Raw genomic sequence first — 26,126 nt, forward strand, 5'->3', positions numbered from 1 at the left:
TGAACTTATTTACAAAACAGAAATAGACTCACAGACATAGAAAACAAACTTACGGTTACCAGGATGGGAAGGAGGTGGGAAAGGATAGATTGGGAGTTCGAGATTTGCAGGCACTAACTACCATATATAAAATAAATAAACAAGTTTAATACTGTATAGCACAGAGAACTATATTCAATATCTTGTAGTAGCCTATGGCGAAAAAGAATATGAAAAGGAACATATGTATGTATATGTATGACTGAAACATCATGCTGTACACCAGAAATGGACACAAAATGGTAAACTGATTATACTTCAATAAATAAATAAATAAAGGCAAATAAAAATACAAAATTTTTACAAACATGAAAAAAAAAAGCTTGCCCTGTTGGATCTGTTGACAGTTATCCTATGAACAGCCTCCAGGAGGACTCCCGCTCAGCTGGCGTTACCCCACATCTGGCCCCATGCTCTTTCCAGATGTCTTCCAAAGGAATGAAGCCACTGCCTCTGCGGAGATCCCTTTGCATCTCCACTGGTGTTTATTCTGAGGCTGCATTTCAAGGTTCCTCCCTTGTAGATCATTTTCTTCTCTTAATTGGATTTGCAGTGTGGCAGGGAGACGGGGGCAAGGGCTTCAGTGATGTGAGTGCTGCAGGAAGGTTAGTGACAGCAAGACCTCCCCCTCCCCCCTGCCCCCCCCCCCCGGGCGGCTGAGCACACTGGAGGCAGGCTGGACCCAGGAGGCTGCTCGCATGCTGTGCAACTCACACAAGGCCAGCCAGGGAAAGAGACCACCGTTTCTCAGCCTATCCAGGTGCTCTGTCTAAAACACAGAATTGAGCCCTCACTTGTTCCCTGCCTGACATGAGTCAAGCTTTTCTCCTCTCAGGGACTCAGCTTTTCCCTATCTGAAAGCTAAGATGAGTAGACCGAGGTTCCTTCCAGTTCGCACCTTGATGTAGATCTTTCTTCCCTGGCACTGGAGCAAGTTCTTCGGTGTCTCAACTAAAGGAAGCTTATCAGGCAGCGCCCCCTGGTGGCCGTCAAGAATCATCACAAAGTGGCCCCCGCCGGATAGTATCTCAGGCAATAAATACGGAGAGGAAAAAGCATCGAAGTGTTTGCAGCCTACCAGCTATCTGACCCCAACTCTTTCAAGCAAGAAGCCTAGGGTTTGAAGCAAAAACACAGCCCTGCCACTCAGTTCCTCTGCCTTCCATGACAGCGAAGGCAGAATATCTTCAGAAGCTAGAGCTTGAAAAACAATCTGTCAGCCCAGTCACCGAGGGCGTCCTCATCCCGATATCCGATTACAAGGCTTGTCCGCCTCATTTCTCCTCCACAAAGTACCAGACGGAGAAGGGAAAAACAAAAGCGCTAAAGAAAGAAGATGATCAGATGATGCAGCTAAACTGAGCTCTGTTCCCAAGGACAGGGCTGCCGCGCGGGATGGGAAGCATCTATACAGGTCTGGGTCTCGGGGTGAGGGTGGGGGGGCACTTCGGGTTTCCTTTTCTAGGTGTCGAGTGAAGGCGGTCAGGAGATCTGGAGTGTGAGGCACCTCCACATTCAAAATCCTATCAGGATGGTGCAACACATTTGCCCAAAAAGAACCACAGACCCCCCCCAAATAAGAGTGACCCTCTGGGGACCATGATCTAGACAGCACTTGACAGATGATGAGATGTGATCCCCAGCTCCCAAAGACAGACAAGAAAAGTCAGCACATAGGATACTGTGCAATGAAAGCATATGTTTTAAGTGAGATGGGTATGGGTTTGAGAGCAGGCTCTACCCTGTACCAGCTGTGTGACCCTGAGCAGGTTACTTAACCTCTCTGGGTGTGTCCATCCTTCCTGCCCTTTCTTCCTTCCCCTGCACATTCAGCAAAATACATGCTGGATAAAGGGCAGCTCCACGGAATGCTGTACCACCGTGCAAACAGTGGTTCATCCTCGTCAGAGAGTTCTCCACCATCAATGTCCCGCAGCCTCATCATGCTTATTTCCCTCCTCCCAAAGGAAGTTCTTCTTGACATCAGACTGATATCTCTCCAGCTTTAGAGCTTATGTATATTTGTTTTAGCTAACTATATTTCTGGCTCAGTCTTCGACAACAAGGGCTAGCAAAGTTTTTCTGTAAAAAGTCAGATAGTAAATATTTTAGGCTTTCTGGGTCATGGGGTCTCCACTCCACTGCTGCTGTGTGAAAACAGCCACAGACCATGCAATATGTTGTCAACAAAAAATTAATCCATCTAAGAAAGAAATGTAAAATGTTATTCAAGCCAAGTTGAGGATTATAACCCAGGAATGGCATCTCAGAAAGCTCCGAGAACTGCTCCACCTGTCAGAAGCCAGGGCAGTTAAAGTTTTTTGAAACAGAGGGCTGTACATTAAATGACATATTATTGACAGTCTACACAATCCAGATCTAAGCGCCATCGGGACTGCTTACGAGATCAAGAAGGAATGTTGTCTTTAAGGAGCTGTCTTGTTGATGCTAGGAGATTGTTGTTTTTATGCTGAGCAGGTACTTCTGTTGATGGGGAAGGTTGGTTAATGCACAACGCAAGATACATGATGCACAGTGCGGGCAGAGAGGAGGCCAAAGAGCAGAGAAAATTTTTCTATGTTTAAATTTTTCTTATCTTGCCATAAAATGTGGATTGTATTTCACAATGTAAACAAAGTGGTGTGCTGGTATTCCAATCACACTTTATTTTCAAAAGCAGGCAGTGGGCTGAATTTGGCCGGTGGGCTATACTTTGCCGACCCCTGATTTAGAGAGAATTCTCTCTCCAGGTCTGTTATCTTTGCCACACAAGCCCATCAGATACAGACAGAAACTGTCTTTCTCCCACTTCTCTTTCCCAGGGCAAATCTAGAAAGGCTACAACCTTCCCTTCCAAGGGCATCACTTCTTGATTAAATTATGACTGTCCATTTATTCGTTAATTCCTTCAGTGATACTTTTGCTACAGTGCTAAGTACTTTATAAGAAACAAACCCCAAAAAAGATCCTGTGGTCAGCCCAAACTGAAGCCCTGATGCCCTGCAATTCACTGCACGTGACCTTGGGCCACCAGGTTTACCTCCCTGAACCTTAGTTCTCTTATCTGGAAACTAGGGACTACAATAGTCCCTATCTCACGGGCAAGTTCTGAAGATTAAATGAAGTTACTCTTAAAATCAGCTTAGAACAGTACCTGCTACAGAGTATCCTTGTAATCATTTATTTTTGTTATTTTTGTTATTTTTATGATGGCTCCTGCTATCCGGGAATTTCTAATCTGATATGGGAGATCTATATATCAAAACAACTACAAGCGAACTGCAGGATGAATAACACAAGATTGGAGCAGGGGCAATCCAGGCAGTGGTGACCTCTAAGTCGTGTCTTGGGGTATCACCAAGAATTGTCTAAGCCACAGGAAATTTTTCTTCAGGAAGATGCAGCAGGAAGTTTGCCCTTTTGAGCAGGTGCAAAGAGGGGGTTTAATCAAAGAGGAAATCATTGAAATAACAGAAGGGGTACAGAAAACAGTAAATAAACTGGGTTCGAGGAGGATTTTTCTCCCTTCAAATTTTTTTTCATTTAAATTACACAACCGATAAACTAGTCCATACTGTATAGCACAAGGAGCTACACTCAGTATCTTGTAGTAACCTAGAATGAAAATTAAAAAGAATATGAAAAGGAATATGTGTATGTATATGCATGACTGAAACATTATGCTGTACACCAGAAACTGACACAACGTTGTAAACTATACTTCAACCAAAAAAATAAATAACTCTGAAATTTAAAAAAATTACACAAACGCTTGTTCCTTGCTCAGGAAGATAGGACATGCAGATAAGCAAAAGAGAAATAAAAATCACCCTATGCTAAATATCCAAGTGTATTTCCTTCCAGACTTTTTTTTCCCCTAGGGATCTATTTTTAAGATAGTAAGTAACATGAAAATTGTGGTCAAAACAATGCCTTTTTTTTTTGCCTTTCCCTAAACAATAGCTTGATCAAGGGACTTCTGACCTTCCCAGCCACACCCAGCTGAGCACAGTGCCCCACTCTCCAGCTCTGGGGATTCCACCTAAAGGAGAAATTTGGCCACGGCCATCCTTCCCCCAGGACACACAGGAGAAGGGCTCTGCCCCAACCATCCAGGCTGGTTCCCTTTATCAGGGCAGGTTGAAGACCTTTCTCTGAACCTCCAGTTTCTCCTTTTGACTGTTTACTTCTCCAGCTCCTCCTACAGTTGTATAAAATCTATACTCCTTTAATAAACTCTTTTATCCATTACATTCATAGTGGTTCTGCTCCCTGACTGTCCTCTCACTGATACAGTTACCAGCAGAAGCAATACTGTACCTGTTCCAGGACTAGCTTCTCAGGCTACCAGCAGCCTCACTTCCCCCTCTTGGAATGCTCACTCCTGTTGTAAGAAGCCCAAGCCACATACATGTGGGTGCCCCCTGAACAGCCCAGGTTGAACTTCCATCTAACAACCAGTGTCAGCTGCCATCCAGGCACGTGAACCATCTTGAATGTTCCAGCCCAGTCAAGCCCATAACACACGCAGCCGAAGAACCACCCAGCTGAACCCAGCCAAACCAAGGAATCATGAGAGATTATAATGCGGGTGTTGCTTTAAGCCACTAAATTGTGGAGTAGATGGTTACGTAGCAGTGGGTCACCAGAACACGCCCTATGGTTCCTCCACGTGTGTCTTTTTCTGCTTTTCAAAAGTGCTCTAGCGATCTGAGGACCCATTTCTTCTGCTCAAAATGTCCTTCCTCCAGTCTTCTCACATCTGGTATCTTCTTGTCATTGAAGTCTTAGCTTAAATGTCACCTCCCCAGAGGGGTCCATTGCCATGGTCAGTTCAATGTGTCAACTTGGCTAAACCATAATCCCCAGTTATTCAGTCAAACATTAATTTATATACCTGCCATGAAGGTTTTTGTAGATGTGATTGAAGTCCATAACCAGTTGGGATTATCCTCAACAATTTGGATGGGCCTGAGTAAATCCCTTGGAGCACATTAAGAGCAGAACTAAGGCTTCCCTAAAGAAAAAGAAATTCTGCCCACGGACAGCAACTTCAGTTCATGCTCAACAATTCCAGCCAGCCCTTCCTGATGGCCTGCCCCACAGATTTCAGACCTGTCCCGCCGGTCACCACAATCCCATAAGCCAAATCCTTGCAATGAATCTCTTAATATGTTTATTCTACTGGTTCTGCTTCTCTGGTGGAGCCCTAACTGACTACCCTCTGTGGCCACCCCGTCAAAGCTGGTCACCAAGTTACTATCGTGTCATTCTATCTTAATTCTCTGAGAAAAACAAGCAGTCACCATTTGTTATTTCTCTTATTTATTGTTCCTCTCAATATATTTGAGAGCAGCACCGTCCAACAGACTTCTCTGTGATGATGGAAATGCCCTAACTGTGCTGTTCCAGTAGGGTAGCCACTAGACACAGGGGGCTGTGGATCGCTCGAAGTGTGGCCAACACAACGGGAAAAGTACAATTTTAATTATGTTTCATTCTAATGACTACGCGTTTAATTCACCACATGAGTCTAGGGTCTGCCGTGCTGGGCAGCTCAGATCTAGAACACCAGGTCCGTGGGAGCTGGCTGACCCTGCCCACCCCTGCGCCCCTCGTCCCTACAGTGACTGAAACAAAGGAAGTTCAATCAGTACTGATAGAGTGAATGAATGAGCCGTGTACGCCTAAGTGCGATTGCCTTAGGTTTCTGTCACCTGCAATTGACAGTCCTAACACGGGGCCACACTGTGGAAGGGGTTCCTGAGAACCCACAGAACAGGACGGTTGGAGAACGAATGAGGACATCGGAGCTGGAACACATCACACACTGCGAGCTGTGGGAGGGGCGGCTCTCCCTCCGCCCCCGGGCCCAGCCCTCCCAGAGCCAGAAGCTACAGGAACAATGGAGCAATCAGGACCGCTCTTACTCTTTGTTCTAGTGGGAGGAAGGCTATAGTGGAAGGCGTGGTTCTGGTGGGCTTCACTCAACGCCCAAACTGCGAAGAAGCCGGAGAGCATCTGAGGCTGTCCTATTTTGGGGCCACTTTGCATCCTGTTTTCCTCCTGGCTGCCAGTTCCCCCACCCCCGCCCCCACCAACCCCAGACCCTCAGGAGGAGGAGCTGGAGGGGGCGCAACAAAGCAAGCTCCTGGGGTCCTTCTGCCAAAGGCACCCCGGCCTCCTCTTGCCCCTCTGGCATCTCACTCTGAGCCACCCACCTGCCCTGCAGCCAGAATGTGTGTTTGAAAACTGGACAAGCGATCTGGGCATTAGCTGCTCAAAATCCTGCCACGCAAGCTCCGTGCCTTGGTCCACTGTGGGGGCTGGCCCTGCACACACATGCACCCCTGGTCTAACACAAGCTCCCGCCACCCCGCCCAGCATTACCTGTGGCGCAGCCACAGCGGCCTCGCCGTACCTGGGGTGCTCACGCCCCCCTGTGGAAGCAGTGTGCTTCCATGTGCTCCTGGCACCCCGAGTCATTAGGAGAACTCCTCCTTCTACTTTCGGTCTCAGCTCCTCCCTGAAGCCCCAAGAAAGTCCTCAGACGGTGGAACCCAGCACAGTGCCAGATGCGCAGTGAGCACTTGATGCACATGGTGGGGGGCGAGGGTGTGAGAGGGAGGGAAGCAGGGAGCGAGGGAGGGAAGCCAAGACTTCCATTATCTTGAACCTGGGTTTTTTCCTTGGGAAAGTGAAGATACAAATGGCCACACATTATTAGGCTGAAAATAATCAAAAAGCTCAGAAACAGAGAAGGGAGAAAGAGGAAACATCAAGAAAGAGAAAGAAAGCCATAGTTAACAGCAGTCTGATATCTGAGCCGGGCACCCTCCAGGCTCTCCTCTGATAAGGCAGCTGTGACCCAGGAGAGGAAAGCTCAGGAAGGGAGCCTGCGTCTTCATACCTGAGGTCTCCAGTCCTGGGCAGGATGGGGCAAGGAGTGGGGAGGGGGACTGGCAAGAGCACACTTTTCCAGAAGCCAAATCAATTTCACCCTAGGACAACCTCAGATGGGGTTGGAAGTGGTGCCATGGAAAAATTGCTTAGGGCTCTGCGTTTATTCTTTTTGGCCAGGGAAAGGTGGGCCACCACTAGAGAACAATCAAGCCAGACATAGAGTGGGAAACAGGTTCTAAAGATGCAGCAATGTTGAGGGAGACCATGGTTCAGAGGAAAGGGAAATCAAAGAGAAATAAATAATTAGTAAAATTAGAAAACTGAAGCCCAAGGGCCCTTTGGAGGGAAAAAAAAAGAGGAGGATGGAGAACAGTGAGTTGGAGGCAGAGAAAGTCTAGAGGGTCTGGTGATGGTGATAATGGTGATGAGGATGGTGATGGTGGTGATGGAGATGATGGAGATGGTTGATGGTGATAATGGTGATGATGATGGAGATGATGGCGGTTTTGGTGATGACGGTGATGGTGATAGTGCTGATGATGATGGTGATGGTGGTGATGGAGATGATGGAGATGGTTGATGGTGATAGTGGTGATAATGATGGAGATAATGGGGTGATGGTGATGGTGGTGATGGAGATGGCAGTGATGGTGATGATGGTGGTGATGGTGGATGGTGATAGTGGTGATGGAGATGGTGGTGGCGCTGATGGTGGGGGCAACTGGAGTAGGAATGGTGATGATGGTGACTGTAGGATGGGGGGATAGTACTTCTGCTGCTGATGATGATAATTTCAACAAAACTGGTAACAAGAGTTACTATGCACTAATCCAGGTCAGGACTGTGCTTTGCCTGCATCATCTCATCTAATCCACCCCACAACCAGCAGGGTGGAAATGACCATCAGCCCCAACCTACTGCTTAGGAAACTAAGCTCAGAATCACGAGACACATAGCTCAAAACCACACAGCTGACAGGCAGCAGACCCAGAACTGCAGCCTGGGTTTGTCTGGTGCCAGATTCCATGCTCTGAGCAGACGATGGAGGACTGAGAAGGCGAAAGCGAAAAGGAAAACAGTGAAGAGAATGGAGGCCTGACCGCTCTTCCTAATAGGACAACCTGTCCCCCATTCCCAGAGGACACGGACGACCCCCTTCACCTGCTCAAATTTTTATTTCCTCCACAGCCCTTATTCGAACACACTATAATGTAAGTGCTTATTATGATTATAATTTATTGCCTGTCTCCCGACTAGAATGCAAACTCCATGAGGACAGACATCTAGGCATGCATGTTCAGAGATCAGAACAGTGTCTGGCATACTGTGGGCGTTTGATACATCTTGTTAAATAAGTGAATGAGTGTTTCTTGGTTTCAGGCCACCGCTCATATGATAAGGAAAGGTTAAGATATCCTGGCTTCGGAGTCCCTTGAGTTTGTCAAAAGGAATGATGAGTATTCTTTGGTTTCTGGCTAAGGCTTATCAAGAAGCTGTGAGGAAAGAGGAAAGGGTTAAGCTTTCCTGCCTTTGGGGTCCCTTGGGCACTGGGAATAAAGACGTCCCCAAAACCCAAGGAGAAAACTACAGTTAGAGTTAACAACTCTAAAATCAAGCTGCCCCTATCCTCCACGAAAGAGAGAGACATCAACAGAGGCGACAGCCATTCTTGGCCAGACATAAACGTCCTTGTCTCCACATGCTTGGTTCCCATACGAGCTTCTCAATACAACTTGTATCCCTTCAGTACTTAACAAACACGCCTTTAGTCCCCACAACACACCTGAGTTTTAAATATCTGATGTCGTCCCTGTCGGAGACCCCAGCTTTCCGGCTGACAGCTGGGGCGACCAAGATGGATATGGTGTGATCGTCAAGCAACAAGAGTCTGGTGGGAAAGACACTAGTTTTTTCCCCTAATTCGAGGTAATATTTTTGGTGAAGATAAAGGGCAGGAAATGACCATAACTATCCAGCTCCCAAGATAGTTTGAAGCTTCAAGGAACCAATGATAATGTTGGAGTGAAGAGAATTTGAAGCAAGGCTCGGTTGAGATGGCTCACTGCTTCCCTCTGGTGGACATCAGTGGCAAGCACATCAGGCAGCCTTCCCGAACGACCTTCAACAAACACACCTGAGCCAGGTGCTGGGAGTAGAGGGGTGAAGAGTGGGACACCACGCCTGCCTCAGGGAGGTCACAGTCAGACAAGGGAGGGAGACAAGGAAACGGACAATCACTGCAAGCCATGGTCAGTCAGTGGTAGAACCAACCATTCATTCATTTAACAAAGTGCAGAGATTTGGAGGCAGGAGTTGGACCCGAGGATGAGCAGGGATTCACCAGGAGGAGAAAGGGGAAGGGAATTCTAAGCAGAGGGGTGGGGACCAAGATGCAAAAACCATGGCTGATCTAGGAAGCCCTAAGTAAATAGATTTATTGGATATTTAGGGCTTGTGGGGCGGGAGGTGGGGGGCGGCGGTGATCAGCGGGGTTCCATAGGGAGTCAAAGCCCGAGGTACTTTGCAAGCCATGAGAAAGACTATGTACGTTAAGCTGCTGGTGAGTTTTCACAGGATCCATGACCGGGAAGATGTATTGACTCAGAAATATTTACTGAGGCTCTCTCATGGGCTAGATGTGGAGCTGGGCAAAAAATGGTGAATAAAAATGGGTATGATCCCTGCCCTCTTGAAGCTTTGTCTAGTCAGGGAGAGAGACATCCATTTAAAAAAAAATCACTCCCTAAAAAAGGTTTAAATTAAAATGAAAATGTAAAAAGTGGCACCACTACACGGAGGAAGGGCAGACAGACATATGGTATTAAGGAGACTCGGAGCTGAGTGGACAGTCTTTACTGAGCTGAGGCTCTCTCCGTGCTGACCTCAGCGCTGAGTGCTATAGGAACTTGGACACAAGGCAGCCCTTGGCCACTGCTTTCAAGATCTCGGTGGCTCTAAGGGTGGCATCAGAGGGAAGACACTGTTGAAGGAATCTCAGGGGCCTGGGAAGGGGTGGAAGATCAATTAGATCAGGGTTTTTTGCAAACCATGGCTCACAGCCCAAAAGTGAGGGGTGACCTGAGGGGGGTGGGTCATTGCCAGCATCTGGTAAAGGACATAGAATAAAATGGAAAAGAAGGTGTGAAATATCAGGAAGAACGAGTGTTGTTTCATGAAACTCCTTTCAGCTGCCTATGTGAATGCGCACACACGTGTGCGTGTGCGTGCACGCATGTGTACAGCGTTGCGAAATAGATCACATTTGTCACTAGGCGGCTTGATCAAATAAGTTTGCAAAACACCAAATTAGAGACCCTCTCAAGGTCTCAGCCAGCCCAGGGTGTCACAGAGGGTGACGGCTCAGCCCACGGACGGGGGACACAAACATCTGGGGTCCGGCTCATTTATAAGGACCTTTCCAAACTCAGCAGCACAGCTCTGCAGAGAAGGCAGGAACTCTGAAAGGCGATTAAAAACCTCACCTCAAGTGCTCATCATGCACTGCAAGGGCCGGGGTGGGGTCGAGGAGGGGGAGAGGCATCAGTTAGTACAAACTTTTTGGAAAGTGCTACAGTACCGTTCACCAGAAGTCTTAAAATACAGAAATGTAAACCCTTCGCTGTGGGAAATCCACTCCTACGAATTCGCACTACAGGGATCACCATGGACGTACCCAAGGTTAACACTCAAAGCTGTTCCCTGCAGCAGTGCTTATAATAGGAAACAAGTGGATACAACCTAAATTTCTAGAAGTAGGAGACTGGGGGAATCCATGGTGGCAGTATTCAGGCATTGAAAACGAGGAGGAAATACATTTATTGACAAAGGATACAGTGTTATCACTGTCATTCAGTGCAATTTTTGAGAGAGAAAACTTCCAGCTGCTTCTCACCATAGGTAGAGAGAAGTCATCTTGAAGCAGGTTTTTATTTGTTTTGAGTGATTGAGAGGACCTTCTTGACTATGCAAATAATAGATGAGTCAGGAGCATTTGCTAGCAAGAATAACATGACCTTTACAGCAAGTCAACCGGGGGTAATTCTGCACCCTCTCTGAGGACATTTAGAAATATCTGGAGACATTTTGTTTGTCATGACCGGGACTGGGGGGTTGGGACGTTCACTGGTATCTACTGGGCAGAAGCAGGAATGCTATCAAACATCCTTTAATGACAGAACAACCCCCGACGCGGGGTCCCTTTTGATGATGATTTTAGCCATCATTAGAATCTGCTAGCAAGAAAGAATATAAAAGCGGACTCTAGGCCAATGCCCTGTTTCAAATATGTTCTCTTTTGTACACTTCTGTGTCCCCAGTCCTACGGGTACATATGGTCACTCCATCAATACTTGTTGAACATTCCACGCAGAATTCCTCTAGGGCGTCTATGGAGAAACAGCCACCTGACTGAGCCCGACTAGCGTTCCACAGTGCCACCTTGTGGTGGGAACTGAAACAACCGTTCAGGTGGACCAATAACGCTTTCTCTTGCCTGGTGTTTGCAGAGCTGATCTCTTAGGACTGAAAAGGCCCCAGAAATCGCGGGAAAATTATGGGGCTCGGGGGAAGCAGGAAGCCTCGATCAGGATGATGTTTGGTGTCCGGCTAATCAAGGCAAACAGGGGTTTGAGCAATTAATGGGAAATATCAAAGAAAGATGACAATATATTCGTACTCCAAAATGATAAAACAGGCCAGAGGGTATTTTGTTAGGTGAAAAAAGTAGTTTTCAAAATACTAAGTATGGATAATCCTCATTTTATTGTTTATTGTTTAAGGAAATTATATACATACCCATTTGTCAAGAAGAATTATTCTAAAACTTACACCAAATTGATAACAGTAGAGGGTGGGGCTTGGGGTAGTTATTTTATTTTTGTTCATCTATTTTCTAAGTTATTTCACAATGAATGTATATCATTTATGTTAAAAACCAAAAGTTAGATGCTGAGCCAAAATACAAAGGCACAATGTCTAAGGTAAAAAGACTCTTTCACACACACCCAACATTTCCATATCTGGACCCTAATCATGCAGAACCAAACGCCCTACAACCTCAGGTCGCCCTCGGGCAAGAGTGCCCAGGAGCTGCCCTGACCACTTCTGGCTCCGGACCCAGGCCCCTCTTTCCTCCGCTCGTCAGAGGCGTGTACCGCACAGGAACCCGGAGCAAGGGCGGCAGGCGCTGGGGACCAGTCTCCATCCACTTGCGCACCCGACATGTGGACATGTCGAGCCTACTCACCCGACATGTGGACGTTCCGGAGGCAGGAGAGGGAGGCATTGAGGCGGGCACACTCCTCTCGGTTGGCCCCGTATTTTTCCACGGTCTCACACACCTGCTCATCCGTCATCTCCAAGAGATCCTCCAGACTCAGCTGGCCGGGGGTGATTTCCTAGCAGAGGGAGGAGAGGACGGTAAACCGACCGCTAGCGCCCGAAGGGGAGGCTTCCGTGCTGCCCTCTAGTGGTGCCTAGCGGAACACCCGGCTCTGTGTGGATGGTGGCTTGACATAATGGTTGGGTCTCTTGACTCTGGGGTCAGACAGGTCTGGGTTTGAATGTCAGCTTTGCCACTCATTAGCTAGGTGACCCCGAGAAAACTACGTAACCTCTCTGAGCCTCACTTTACTCACCAGGAAAATGGGAATCTTAAGCGCACATACTTTGTAAGGTAGCACGGATGCCTAGCACACAGTCTGTAAACGGTGGTAGCTAACTAATTGCCCGTCTGATTCCCCATGCAGCTTCTGAACGCCTCATGGGCCGGGCTTCAAGTTACTCTTCTTGGAGGGCCCTCCGTGAGTCCTGCCTGGCTTGCACTGCAGTGACTTGTCCCAGATCGAGGGTGAACTCAGAACAGAGCAAACTGGACAGCCCGTGTCTCCTGATGGCTGTTCTCCATTCCCTGCTTCTCCCTTTCCCAGCCACACTTTTTGGGGTTCAAACTGGGGAGTCAGGGACCCTAAAGGGAAAGGGGCGGGAACCCTGTATAAGTGGCTCAGTGCTGTAAGTGAAACTGGATTTGTGTCTGAGCTCTCAGGGGGCACGACTTTGCAATCTAAGACAAATCTAGCACGGAATGGGCAAAGAGATCTTTGAAGAGATGGGCTGGGAACAGAAAAGGTAGGATTCCCAGCTATGAATGTGTTGGTCAGGTATGTCGTCACCACCGCCAGCAACCACCCCTCTTCCCCAAAACAGTGTGTCCCTATATACATAATATGGATACACCTTAAAATGTGTCATACTTCTATATTATGAATCTACAAAAAAGATCCTTCACTTTATAGCACTTAATAGTATCTAATGGTTTTACATTTATTATGATTATGACCGCGGCTTAAATAAAATTTTTAGATCTCTAAGGATAGAGATTCCAAGGCAATATTGTGGAATACTTCTGTCCTCTTGTGGCCATATCTGAGTATTACAACAAAATCCAACACCATCCCGTTCAGCCCTTAAAAAAAAGATGCAGGGGGAAAGCTAAAACCCAATCAGTGCCTTTCCAGCTCGCTAAGTCAGAGGGCAGAGAGAGAACGATAATGAGTCACTTGGAGGCTTCCTCAAACACGGATACGTTGCAGGGAAGCCCCACTTTAAGAAAGATAGACCAGGATCCGAAAGTACAAAATGACATTTAGAAGGGATGAGTCACAACAGAAAATAATTCTCCTCTTTGCTGCAGGATTCTCTTGTGCATTTTAATCCTATAATTTACACCCTCCCACCAAAAATAATCTACATTGAACTTCATCATCATATACACACTCACACACACAAAAATCACAAAAGGAATAATGACAGAAAAAAATGGAAAAGCTTGGCCCCAAAGAGGAGATGTACTCTGATTGATTTAATTATTATAATAATAGTAAGTGAAAGGGATGGAGCAGTGTTTTAAGTGCTCTTCTTGGATTTTCTCTTAAGGTCACAAAGACCACATAAAGCAGGTACTTTGACCAACATCATCAGTCTGTAACTGTAACCGAGCAGGACCCTACGGGGACTTCCCGGGACAGACCCCTCCCTATACCCTCTGCTTTAGCTTCTCTCTGAAGTACCCAGATAATAGTATCTTTTGTATATTTCCTGAGTTTTTCAGATGTGAAATGCAGTGGTGGATGGGGGTGGGATGAGGGAACGTGGTGGTCCTTTGTCCCCAGCTGTTAGATGTGGTGGCTTCAGGCAAGATCACACTGAAAAGCCACCACCAAATGGAAGCAATTAATTACCTGATGATCATAAGCACGTGGCCACCAGACTTTCTGGCACCTAAGGATTGATCACCGTCAACCAATCAGAGAATGGTGCACAGCTGATCACAGACCCTGGGATGCCCCTTTAAAAATGCTCAGCTGAAACCGTTCAGGGAGTTCGAGGTTTTGGGGGCACAAGCTATTCATTGTCTTTGCTTGGTCCAGCAATAAAACTTTCTCTGCTCTAAACTCCAGCATTTCGGTATTTTTTGGCCTCACTGTGGGTCGGGCACACGAACTTGTGTTCAGTATCACAATTAGGGCACTGAAATTCAGAGAGGTAAGACCACTGCCCAAGGTCACACAGTAAGTTTGAATCCAGGCTGTCTCACTTGGGAGCTTTCTCCACACTTCTGGTTCCTCCACAGAAGGGGGACCTCTGGTGGACAAACGAGTGAGCTGCAGACAGGGAGCTGAAACCGCAGCTTCATCCACACGTTGGATTTTCCATAGACTATGGTAAAAGAAAGGGCTTGGGCCCCTGCGGTCCAGGTAATCGTAAATGAGCAAAGCTGCTAACTAGAGGGAGCCTGTGGGATCCAAAGAGGCAGCAGAATTTGGTTCATTGACACCAGACAGGAATTCACTTCTATGTGGTTAGCAATTTCGATTTTTCAAGAGAAGCCGAAGATTTGGAGTTTTTAATGCGCACTCTTTCAACTTTTAAGTACCTGCTCAAAAACTTTTTTTTTTTTTTTAACATTATATCGCCCAGACAGAAAACGTCTGTGCATCAGATACAGCCGAGGGCCACCGGTTTTCAACCACTGGCCTGGAAGATTTGTCTCTGTTTCATTTGCCTCACTTGATAAATAAATGGTCTCGAAGGCCTCTGAAAAGTGTATGGAGCCATACAAATTAAATGTACTGTCTGTATTTATATGGAACCTTTTACTTTAAGGCTATTCACGCCAAATCGCCATCCTGGGAATGGTATTAAGGAACGGTAAGCATACACCATCTGCTGCGCATGTGCGAAATGCGGTGGTGGATGGGGGTGGGATCAGCGAACGTAGCAGTCCTTTGCCCCCAGCTCAGGGCTGTTAGATGTGGTGGGTTCAGGCAAGATCACACTGGGGACAAGGTCTAAAAAAGACAAAAGGTGGAAGAGAATCTTCAAGGAGGAAGCAGGGAGCGCCTTGAGAAAGTGGCACTTGGTCCTGCGGGCAAGGGGGGAAGCCAACCCCTCTTACCCAGATCAGGGAGGCCCCAGCAAAAGGAAAACGAGGAGAAAGCACAGTGCTCCCCACCGTATGCTCTGGAGTCCATCCGAACTGGGTTTTCCTGCGAGCCCCGCCCACTCCCTAGCAGGGCAAGTCGCTCCTTCCCTGAGCCTCGGTCATAAGTCAAAAGGTCGTTGTCAGGGTCTGAACAGCTGAGATCTTGCTTGTAAAGCCCTTGTGACAATGCCTGACACCAAGGATTCAACAAACGTGAGCTGAGTTTATTCTGAAAGGTTCCACTCAGTCACTGATAACAGTGGGGACCCAAGACCCCAGAGGGTAAGGAAACTTCACCATCCTTGAGAACTTAAGGATGTGGTCCATTCCTGGAGGACGGACACAAGGCAACAGGGGTTCTGGTTTCTCTCTGTCACTGGAAAAGCTGTCACTTCCAAAGTTGTCAGCAACAGCAGCACCGATAACAATAATCACTAACTTGGCATTTGCTGGGTGCTATTAGGTTCCAGACTATGGGCTGAGCATTTATATAGATCATCTCATTTTATCATGCCAGCTACTTAAGAAGAGGAGACGATCATTATCCCCATTGAACAGATGAGAAAACTGATGTCCTACGACTGTGGGGCCCAATATGGTGGTGACTGGCCACATTAATTAACATTAAATACAATTAATAATTCAGTTCTTCAGGCTCACACACTAACCCCAATTCAAGTGCTCAACAGCTCCCCGTGGCTGGTGGCTCCTCCATCAAACAGGGCAGGTACGAAATATTTCCTTCACAGCAGAACCTTCTGAGGGACAGCACTGATCTAAGAGGTAGTGATTTGGCCCAAGTGGCTGAGTTCCTCAGTGGTGGAGCTAAAAGGGGTTCTACCTGACTCTAGAACCATACTCCTAATGACCCCATTCAGACAGCATCTGAGATGCTCCATGCCTTCATCCAACACATATTAAGTTCTACTATGTGCTAGGCACAGACCAAAACCCTCGGCCCAAGGGGCTGGCTGCTGCCGGTAAGGGATGGGGGCAGGAGTGGCCTCCGGTCACCTCCAGGACTTCCTTCCGCACGTCCACGATCCGGAACCAGTGCCGGAGCTGGGGGAAGCCGTCCAGCTCGGCGTTGCGTTCCTGCAGGGCCACCTTCTTTTTGCAGGACAGCTGCCGGCTGAAGTACTTCACCAGCTTGCTCTGCGGAGACACAGATGAGAACAGAGGACACATTTCAGGGGCACTGTCACAGGGACAAGAGGCAAGTTATCTCCCCAGTGCCCCCTCCCCACCCCAACTCCATCCAACTCCATATTTTAAAGACCGGTTCAACTGCTGTGAGACCCAGTTTCCACTCATGTTCCCAACCGTGTTGGTGAAGGTGGGCTAACAGGCAGGTTCTGGTGTTTTGCTGGGAAGGGAGGGAGGTGTGCGTTGTTCCAGTTTAGTTGAGGGGAGGGCGCGATGCTTGGGCTGTATCCATCCACATCTCCACCGCACATATCCTTTGACCTTAACAGTTGCACTTCTAGGAATGCATCTTACAGATACCCTATCCTGTGCAAAATGACTGTGTAAAAGGATATTTCCTACACTTCTGTTTGCAAACGCAAAAGACTGCAAGCACCCTGAGGGGCCATCAGTAGGAACCTCGTCATAAATGCGGATACACACACACAGGGGAACTGTGTGCAGCTGTAAAATAAAACGAGGACGCATGCTATGTGCTAATACAGAACAGTCTCCAAGATACGCTGATAAATAAAAATAAATACTCTCTCGTTCACGTGGGAACTGTTTACATGTATGTCTCTGTAAATGCAGACACACTCTGGAAGGGTCCCTAATCTTCTAGGGAAGGGAAGAGGGAGGGTGGGGAACAGAGGTGAGAGGACCATTTTATTTAAACCCTTTTGTGCTATTTGAATCTCAAGTCACATGCAAGTATGCACAAATTAACAAATACTTTTAAAATCAGATGGACCTGAATCAATGATTCTAGAGGGATGCCATGACATGAGAAAGGGAAGATTTTTTGGTTTTTTTTTTTTTTTTTTTACTGCCCATTATGTAAAAACTAACAACATTAACCAAAGAAAGGCAATGTGTGTGCATGAGCAGAGACAAAAGTGTGGAAGACACACCTAAGCCTTGCTAACTTGGGACGGGGAGGTTCTAGAGATGGAGTGAGGTAAAAAAAAAAAAAAGGCTTTTTTTATATTGTTTTGCTTTGTTTCAATAGTTACCCACAGTATATTATCATCTTTGTAATTTAAAATCGATTTAATGAAGATAATGAAACAAAAATAAAATCCTTAGTTACATAATGTCTTTGATATTTCAAAGCACCTGTTAACCAATATTTATCAAGAAGAAATGGTAGAGAGCATACTTAGCATGCATGAGGTCCTGGGTTCAATCTCCAGTACCTCCATTAAAAAAATAATAATAATAAAAAATAAATAAATAGACTTAATGACCTCCCCCACACACAAAAAAAATTAAAAACAAAAGGAGACAGTCCTGGAATTCTAGGACCACAGAGTTGGGAGTAGGGGATGATGGCAGTGCACTCAGAGGACAGTCCTCTGGAGTTGTCAGGGGACTGTCGTATAAGCCAGGAGCTGCCCGGTCGTCCCTGCTGCCATCTGGGAGAGCCTGCCTGAGACTGAATCCCATTGGAGGAAATCAGGAAACTGGTTTTTAAGTGAACATTAATTTTATTCACCTCACTAATAAAAAGAAAGTTGCATTTCTTGATAAGCCTGTTCCATTGCAATTAACAGCACAATCATCATGTTAAGCTAATCTACCTAGAACTCTTTTGACTTGGAATCTCAATTTCGAGTTTCAGAATAGAAAATGTCAAAAAGAATATGATATGGTTTTTCTTTAATTTATTTCTGAATGGATAGGGTCTGACCTACTGAAATTTCAGATCTGGGCCCTCAGCTGAGATATCTATTGAATGCTCATGTCTGTCTTTTGTTTTATGACTTGTTTTAACTGTTTTCTTGATATAGGTATGGAAAATCACACAAAAGAAATAAATATACTTTGACACATCCCCATCATTCTTTGAGCAGAAAGAAAAGAGAATGAAGAAAAATGAATAAAGCCTAAGAGACTGGTGGGAAATCACCAAGTGTACCAACATATGCATAATCGGAGTCCCAGCAGAGAGGAGATAAAGCAACAGACAGAAACAGTATTTGAAAAAATAATGGCAGAAAACTCCCATAATCTGGTGAAAGGTGTGAGTCTGCACATCCAGAAGTTCAACAAAACCCAAATATAAATATATAAACTCAAGAAGATCCACATTAAGACATATTATAATCAAATTGTTGAAAACCAAAGACAAAGGGTCTAAAATGTAATATTATCCAGTGATAAAAAGAATGAAATCCTACCATTTGTGACAATATGGAGGGACCTTGAAGGGATGATGCGAAGTGAAATAAGTCAGACAGAGAAAGACAAATACTGCATGATATCACTTATATGTGGAATCTAAAAAACAAAACAAATGAAAAAACATAAAACAGAAACAGAGCTGTAGATACAAAGAACAAACTGGGGTTGATGGAGTGGAGCGGTGTTGGGGGATGAGTGAAATGGGTGATGGAGATTAACTGGTATGAACTTCCAGTGACAAAACAAACGAATCTCAGGGTGAAATGTACAGTATGGGGAATATAGTCATTAATAATGTAGTATCTTTGTGACAGTACCAGCGTGACAGATGGTAACTTTCTGTTCATCAGACTCGATAATTCCAATCGAATCATCTTCAAGTTCTGCTGATTTCCTTCCTTGCTTCATCAAATGCACAACTGAAAGTCTCTAGTGAATTTTCCATTTCAGTTACTGTACTTTTCAACTCCAAAATTCCATTTGAGTTCCTTTTTATGATTTCTATCCCTTTATTGAATAGTCTTTATCTCATGTGTGTTATTCTGGTCTCCTTTACTTCTTTTTCCATGATATTCTTCAGCACGTCCAACGTATTTAAGACATTTAATTTAGGATACTTTCCTATTAATTCCGACTTCTGGGCTTTCTCAGATGTGGAAAATCTTCTGTTAATTTGTTTTCTGACTATGAATGAGCCATGCTTTCTGGTTTTTTGGATGCCTTGTAATTGCTTGTTGAAAATTGGATGCTTTGAATAGTATAATGTGGTAACTTTCAAAATAAAATTCTCCTTTCTCCCCCAAATTTGTTACTTTTTGTTGTGGATTATAGTCATTTATCTGTCTAGTGACTTTTCAATACAATTTTTGTAAAGATTGTAATTTTATTCATTTGTGTTCACTGAAGTCCATGTTCCCTCGGCTTGGTGGTCATCTGCTAATCTGTCAGAGTTTCCTTAAAAGTTTGAACTGAACTGAACGACTCCACCAAAACACCGGATTTAATTGACAATTACAGAACATTTGATCCAGCAACGGGTGATCGCAGGCATACATCAGAGATACTGTGGGGCCAGTTCTAGGCCCCTGGGAGATTAGAAGTTTCCCAGTAGGTCCCCACTGATGGTTCCTGTGGAAGTGGTTCTGGAATATGAATAGGTTGTACCTGTGTGGCGGCTCAGGATGAGGAGGCCGGGGGTGGCGTCGTGGCTGTGAAGGGCAGGGCCTGGCCAGGATGCTGGACTCCAGACAGAAGTCTGGGAACCATGTCTGCTGCTGGGCTGAAACTCTGGAACAAACGGCAGCGAAACCTCAGCCCTCCGAGTCCTGAGAGCTCTAAGAAATGGCCGTTGGAAGATTCTGTGTCTGGGCTGATTTTCTGCACGTTTTTCCCCCTGAACCATCATCTGGACTCATCCGCCCACCCGGCCAGCATGCCTGGCAGGTTGCCTGGTGCCGGCCTCGCTCCCAGGGGCACCGAGGTTGATTCTGGACTGCCTGGGTCCCCCATACACCTGCGATCTGAGCGGGAACTCGGGGCTGCCTGCTTGGTCAGAGGCAGCTCACCTGCACACAGTTTGTAGAGGGTGAGTCAGGGCCCCCAGGGATGAAGGAATCCAGGCTGCAGTAGAGGGAGCTGTCACGTGCTGGGGGCTCGAGGGGACCAGCTCACTAGAGACTGGGGGCTCTGGGCCCCAGGACCTGGACTGCAGTCCTGCCGGCTTCGATCCAGAGTTTATTCCAGCCGTTTCCCTTCCCACCGTTGTATCACACTTCTCAGCGAGAAAAACAGTCCTCCATGGATTCACTGATTGGCTCCACCTGCTGGATTCGGCTGATTGGCCAGCGCCACCAGGCCACTGCCCTGCCTGGGTGCTGCTCTCGTGAACCCCAATCCCTGCCGGGGGCCTTCTCACCCCAGCTCTGCTGCCCGCCTTTTTTGTTTTTGTCTTGTTTTCTTTTCCCCAGATCTTGACGTTTGCCAGTGGATTCTCAAATCCTATACCCTGTCACCACCCCCATCTCTGCTCTGGCTTCACACACTGAGAAGTGGACGAGAATGAGACTGATTTAATCTCGGTGTCCAGTGTCCAAATGATCATTTCACCAGCCACGTGTGAACATCTGCACACTCAGAATATGGCTAGTGCCACTAGGGAATGGAATTTTAAATTTAATTTACTTTATATCATTTTTTTCTTCCAGTTTTATTGAGATGCAATTGACAAACAGCACTATGTACTTTTGTGTGTGTGCTGGGGGTAGGCAATTAGGTTTTATTTATTTTTAATCGAGGTACTGGGGGATGAACCTAGGACCTCATACATGCTAAGCACACACTCTACCACTGAGCTATATCCTCCCCACTTAAATTGAAATTTGAAAACAGAAGCCATGAACGGTATTTTTCTGTTAAACATAACTTTGTTTTGACAGAACTACATGTTACTTCAACCTTAAAATTTTAGTGTCCGAACTGAGATGTGCTGTAAGTGCAAAGTACACAACGGATTTCAAAAACTTAGTAGGAAAAAAAATAACATAAAATATTTCATTAATATTTTTACACGGATTACATGGTTAAATGATAATATTTTGGATACACTGGGTTAGATAAAATGTTATTACAATTAATTTCATCTTCTTGATTAATTAATTTTCTAGTGGCTACTAGAAAATTTTAAACTATACGTTCGGCTCACACCTGTCACTCTCACTATATTTCTAGTGGACAGTGCTCCTCTAGGGTTTTATCCTAAAGAAATAATTAAGGATATTCATGAAGTTTTGCTCCAAGTGGGTAATAGCCATGAAAGATTGGAAACAATCCAACTCTTCAACAATAGGGGCTGATATGAATAAATTACAATGTATTCATATATGGCCTACCATTAAAATAATGTATAAAATATGTATAATATTTGTAATGTATAAATAATGCATAAAAAGATTTATAAAACTACACGTGGACAGATGATTACAAAAAACCTCGGGAGGGTGTATAACAAAATGTTAGCAGTAGGAAGACTACAGGTGACCTATTTTTTCCCTGTTTGCTCCTCTGTAGCAATGTTAGAAGATACAATGTGTATGTATTACCTGCTTATCAATGGAAAAAAATGTTTGGATAGGCTTTGCAGTATGTTTTTTTTTTTTTACACTGATGCTCTCCAGTGTCAGTGAGAATGTCAGTGGCCACTGAGGATGCCACCAGAGGGCACTCACTGGATTTGGAATATCAGCATTTTAATACCCATGCACTTTGATTCAGGAACCTCACTTCTAGGAATCAGCCCTACAGATACACTTATGAGGGGGAGGGAGTAGAGCTCAGTGGTAGAGCACGTGCTTAGCATGCACAAGGTCCTGGGTTCACTCCCCAATGCCTCCGTATGTATAAATTAAACAAATAAATAAACACACAAATATAATTACGGCCCCCCCCCCAATTTTTTAAGTAAAAAAATACTTATACATGTATGTACATGGGGTAAAAGACTGGCTGGTTATTGCAACAAAGTTTGTCATTTTAAACCAATGGAAACAATTTTTTAAAGGTAAATGAATAGAAAGGCCAAATATGAATGAGTTATAGCACACTCATAGAATGGAATACTGAACAAACTCTCAAAACTAAGCTAGACTGATACACAGTGATGTGGGAAAATCTCCAAGATGCTCATCTTCAGCAAAAAGATGGAAAAAGCAAATGCAAAGACACTGTGTTATTATGATTGCCTTTGTACTCTGACAAACTACGTGCATTAATGATGTTTGTAAACAGAGGAACTAGCAGAATACAATGCCCTATAATAGTAAAGACAGGCACCACAGAGGAGAGAGACACTCACTTTTGACTGTACATATATACTCTTTAACTTTTTATGAGAACATACTGCTTTCATTTTTCAACATTTAGAAGAATTTTAAAACCTTTAAGACTAGTTTGGGTATCCCGTCCACACCTGGCATACACATAGCCTTTGGGCTGCTCATTCACTCAGAGAATATTTCCTAAGTGCCAGCTGTCTGCCCATGAGCCAGGTGCTGTGCTACACTCTGGGAATCCAGAAAAGAAAACAATCGACCAAAAGTTTACCTTCTTTCTTTTATTTCCGGTGCAGAGACCCAAAGCCAACAAGGTATTTCCAAAGACTGAGATATGCAACATACATCCATCAGCTGTCACTCTTAATTCTAGCGAGTTTCAAGACAAAAGATATCTTCCCAGGATGATAACTTCCCTCATCATGCGGAGGGGGAAAAGCACCCGTGTAACTGAAGGCAAAGGGGATCTCTCCAATGCTGAGACAAAGCCACTTCTTACCAGTACTGAGTATGTCTAGAACTCTTGCTTCGTCGGCACTGATTTAAGCTGAGGACCCATTAGTCATTGAGAAAGTAGAAAAGCATCACATAAAGCCAGAGAAAAAGAACTCAGCTCTAACTCTTTATTTTGCCTTGGTTTTTTTTGTTTGTTTGCTTATTTGTTTTCCCAGTGCTGATGTGTTGGAATAGGAGGCAGTACCAGGGAGCCCAAGGCTCCAGCCCCCACTCAGCAGCGGAGCAGACCTCAAGGGAACCTCAAAATTGCTCTAAACCTCAATTTTCTCACCTGGAAAATGAGGCTTAAATTGTACTGCTTCATAGAATCATGGTGAAGGTTAGAAGAGATTATTCCTGCAAAATGGTCCCAAAGAATCACTCAGAATACCAGAGCGGTAGTACTGATTTTGTGTTACATGAATTTACAAGTATCTTCCATAATTAGCTTGGGGTCAGGGGTATGCCCCAAATACACTGATTACCAGTGTCAGGAAAAGTATTTCTACTAAATCAAAATCAGTTTTAAAATAAATAAATATTCCTTAAAGATCAAATGTATCGCTCCTGCCATTCAGTACCTGGTCTTTGTCTAGTTTTTCAATATTCTGTGACACTGAATGCTGTTTTTTTAAGGTATGAGATGATGGAGATATTTCTCCAAAGTTTAAAAATTAAAGATTACAGCTATACTGCGAGAGAATGTACTAAAAGTACTAACTGTAACTAAAAGTAAAAGTTGGATTTTAAAAAGTGTGCCTTCCTAATTAATTACTTAAATCCTAATTTTGAAATTAATAGGATCTGAATCCATTCAACTTAACAGAAATTGCGTGAATGGAGCACATGCTTATCTCTTTAGCAATATCTATGAATTTGGGCTTTTTGCTAACTTCCTCAGTCTTTTCTTCTGAATAAATAAGGTTTTACTCTTTATTACTTCATAATAAACTGTGCTGTGTTTCCAACATGGCAAAAGAAATAAGGATCTTTTCTCTATAAATAAATAATAACAATGCGGTATCAACCTCTGAAAGGCATGAAGGAATCAGTGTCAAGTGGAAACCAGTGACATCATGTTTCAGCATCACAGAAAACTGAAAAGCTACACTAAGACCAGACACTAACAGCAGGAATGATGGAACCATGTCACTGCTCAAACAGCCATTCCCAAGTGTGGGTCCACTGATAACCTGCGGGGGTACCCAGGCACGGCTTAAACAACACTGGGTCACATGTGAGCACTTCCTTTCCCGTCCCTGCTGCCATCTAACTTATATATCAAGGAGACAGTCTCAGTTCAGTGATACTATGTCGTTAACTCCTAAATACTGGCTAATCTCCCTTCGTAACATAGAGCAGGGCATGCACTCACAGCCCTAGGCAGGTAACATATTTAGAAACTTAATGACACTTGTGTTTTCATTGTGTTTATTTTCTTGACTGCCTTCCATTTATGGCAAGTGATATTCGTTTTTCATTGTAAAAGTTGTACAAAGACTTACTTTTAAATACATGTATGTTTTTAGGAAATTGAGCTTGTTGGATAGCAAAATACACAGATACGTCAAAGAGTATGGCAGTGGTACAGACTGATGATTTGGGGCAACATCGTCCTATAGAATAATGTTCAAACTCCTTAGACTATTATTCAGGGCTCAACTTGACTCTGTTTCTCCTTCCTTACCTCTTTCATTCCCATGCAGTTCCCTGAACACACCACCTCGATGTCACCTCTCTGCATTTTCTCAGGCTCCTCCTACCCAGAAGCCCTGTTCCATATCCACCTGTGGTAGATTGTAAAGATGACCTGAATCCTTTACCCCTCCTGCTTCCATACCTTTCATGATCTGACTTTGCAGTTAACTCATTAAAGAGGTAGAGTTTAAACCAGCACCTCAGTTGATGTGACTTGCCTCAGCCAATAGAAAGAGGCCTCTTGTGTTTCTACTTGCGACTTCTCTTGGATCTGCATGAGAATGTGCACAGGGTAGTCAGCTCATCAGCTGAAGGATGAGAAACTACACAAAGTCAAGTCTTCACAGACATCTCAGCAAAAGCCAACCTAGCTCAGCCAATGGTGAATTCTTGCCTGGGGTTGGCTATGAGTGAGCCCAGTCAAGATCAGAAGAGCCACTAATCCTCTGCAGATCGATAAAATTTATGTGGTATGCAGCTAAGGTTTTGTGACTGTTTGTTATGCAGCATTAGGGGGACCCATGGCTCACTGATACACCAACCCATCAACATATGGAACTCTAATTTTCTCTCCAAAGCCCATCTCAGATGTTAGCTTCCTCAGCAAGTCTTAAGTAATTCTTCCTTGGCATTTGGTTTGTACATACACTATTATAAAATGTATTACAGTTTTTCCTGCATTATAATTGGTTAGTAATGAAGACACCAGGTATCTTAGAGGATTAAGCAGTCCTTTTCAGGCTAGGACAAGTAAGTAAAAGAAGCATAATAAAAATAAAACTACCCTTATTGAGTACTTCCATGTGCTGTCACATGCATCATATCAGTATATCCTCACATCCCCAGGAACGAGATGCTGTTACGATCTACATTTTACAGATGAAGAAATGAGACCCAGAGAAATTGAGCCAGTTGCTCACAATCAGACAACTTAAGTGGAGAGCTAAGATTCAAACCCAAGTCTGGTTCCAAAGCCCCAATAGTTCAGAAAGGATATCTTTATTTTAATTCACTTTTTTTAATAAACACATCCACAAACCGGAACCTTTTAGACAAAGTCAAAGTTCCCCGTGACCACGCCCTCTACTGCCGACCTCCTCCGCCCTGGAGAGAACAGGGGTAACTATCCAGACTCACTTGATGCCCCCCTGTCCAGATCTTCTGCATACTTTCACACATATGTACGTACATGTGGAAACTCTGCAGTGTGGTTTTATGGGTAGAGTTGGGTTTCTTCCCCTGCATAAATTGTATCATACTTTTTTGGCTCGGTAGTAAGCCCCAAGGGTATCTCCCATTCGTTCATACTT

At 44.8% G+C, this 26,126-nt stretch overlaps 1 protein-coding gene across 2 annotated transcripts in view; it reads right to left on the reverse strand.

Annotated features, from left to right (window-relative positions):
* KSR2 (kinase suppressor of ras 2) overlaps positions 1-26,126 on the reverse strand; it is a 393,165-nt gene that overhangs the window by 269,617 nt on the left and 97,422 nt on the right. For both annotated transcript variants that reach the window (XM_064481173.1, XM_064481174.1), the window contains 2 exons: positions 16,439-16,579; positions 12,188-12,338 (listed from right to left, as the gene is read on the reverse strand). In XM_064481173.1, the coding sequence (XP_064337243.1) occupies positions 12,188-12,338; positions 16,439-16,579 (292 nt within the window). The remainder of the gene's footprint in view (positions 1-12,187; positions 12,339-16,438; positions 16,580-26,126) is intronic.

The sequence above is a fragment of the Camelus dromedarius genome, chromosome 31 (assembly GCF_036321535.1).
Source record: "Camelus dromedarius isolate mCamDro1 chromosome 31, mCamDro1.pat, whole genome shotgun sequence".
NCBI lineage: Eukaryota > Metazoa > Chordata > Mammalia > Artiodactyla > Camelidae > Camelus > Camelus dromedarius.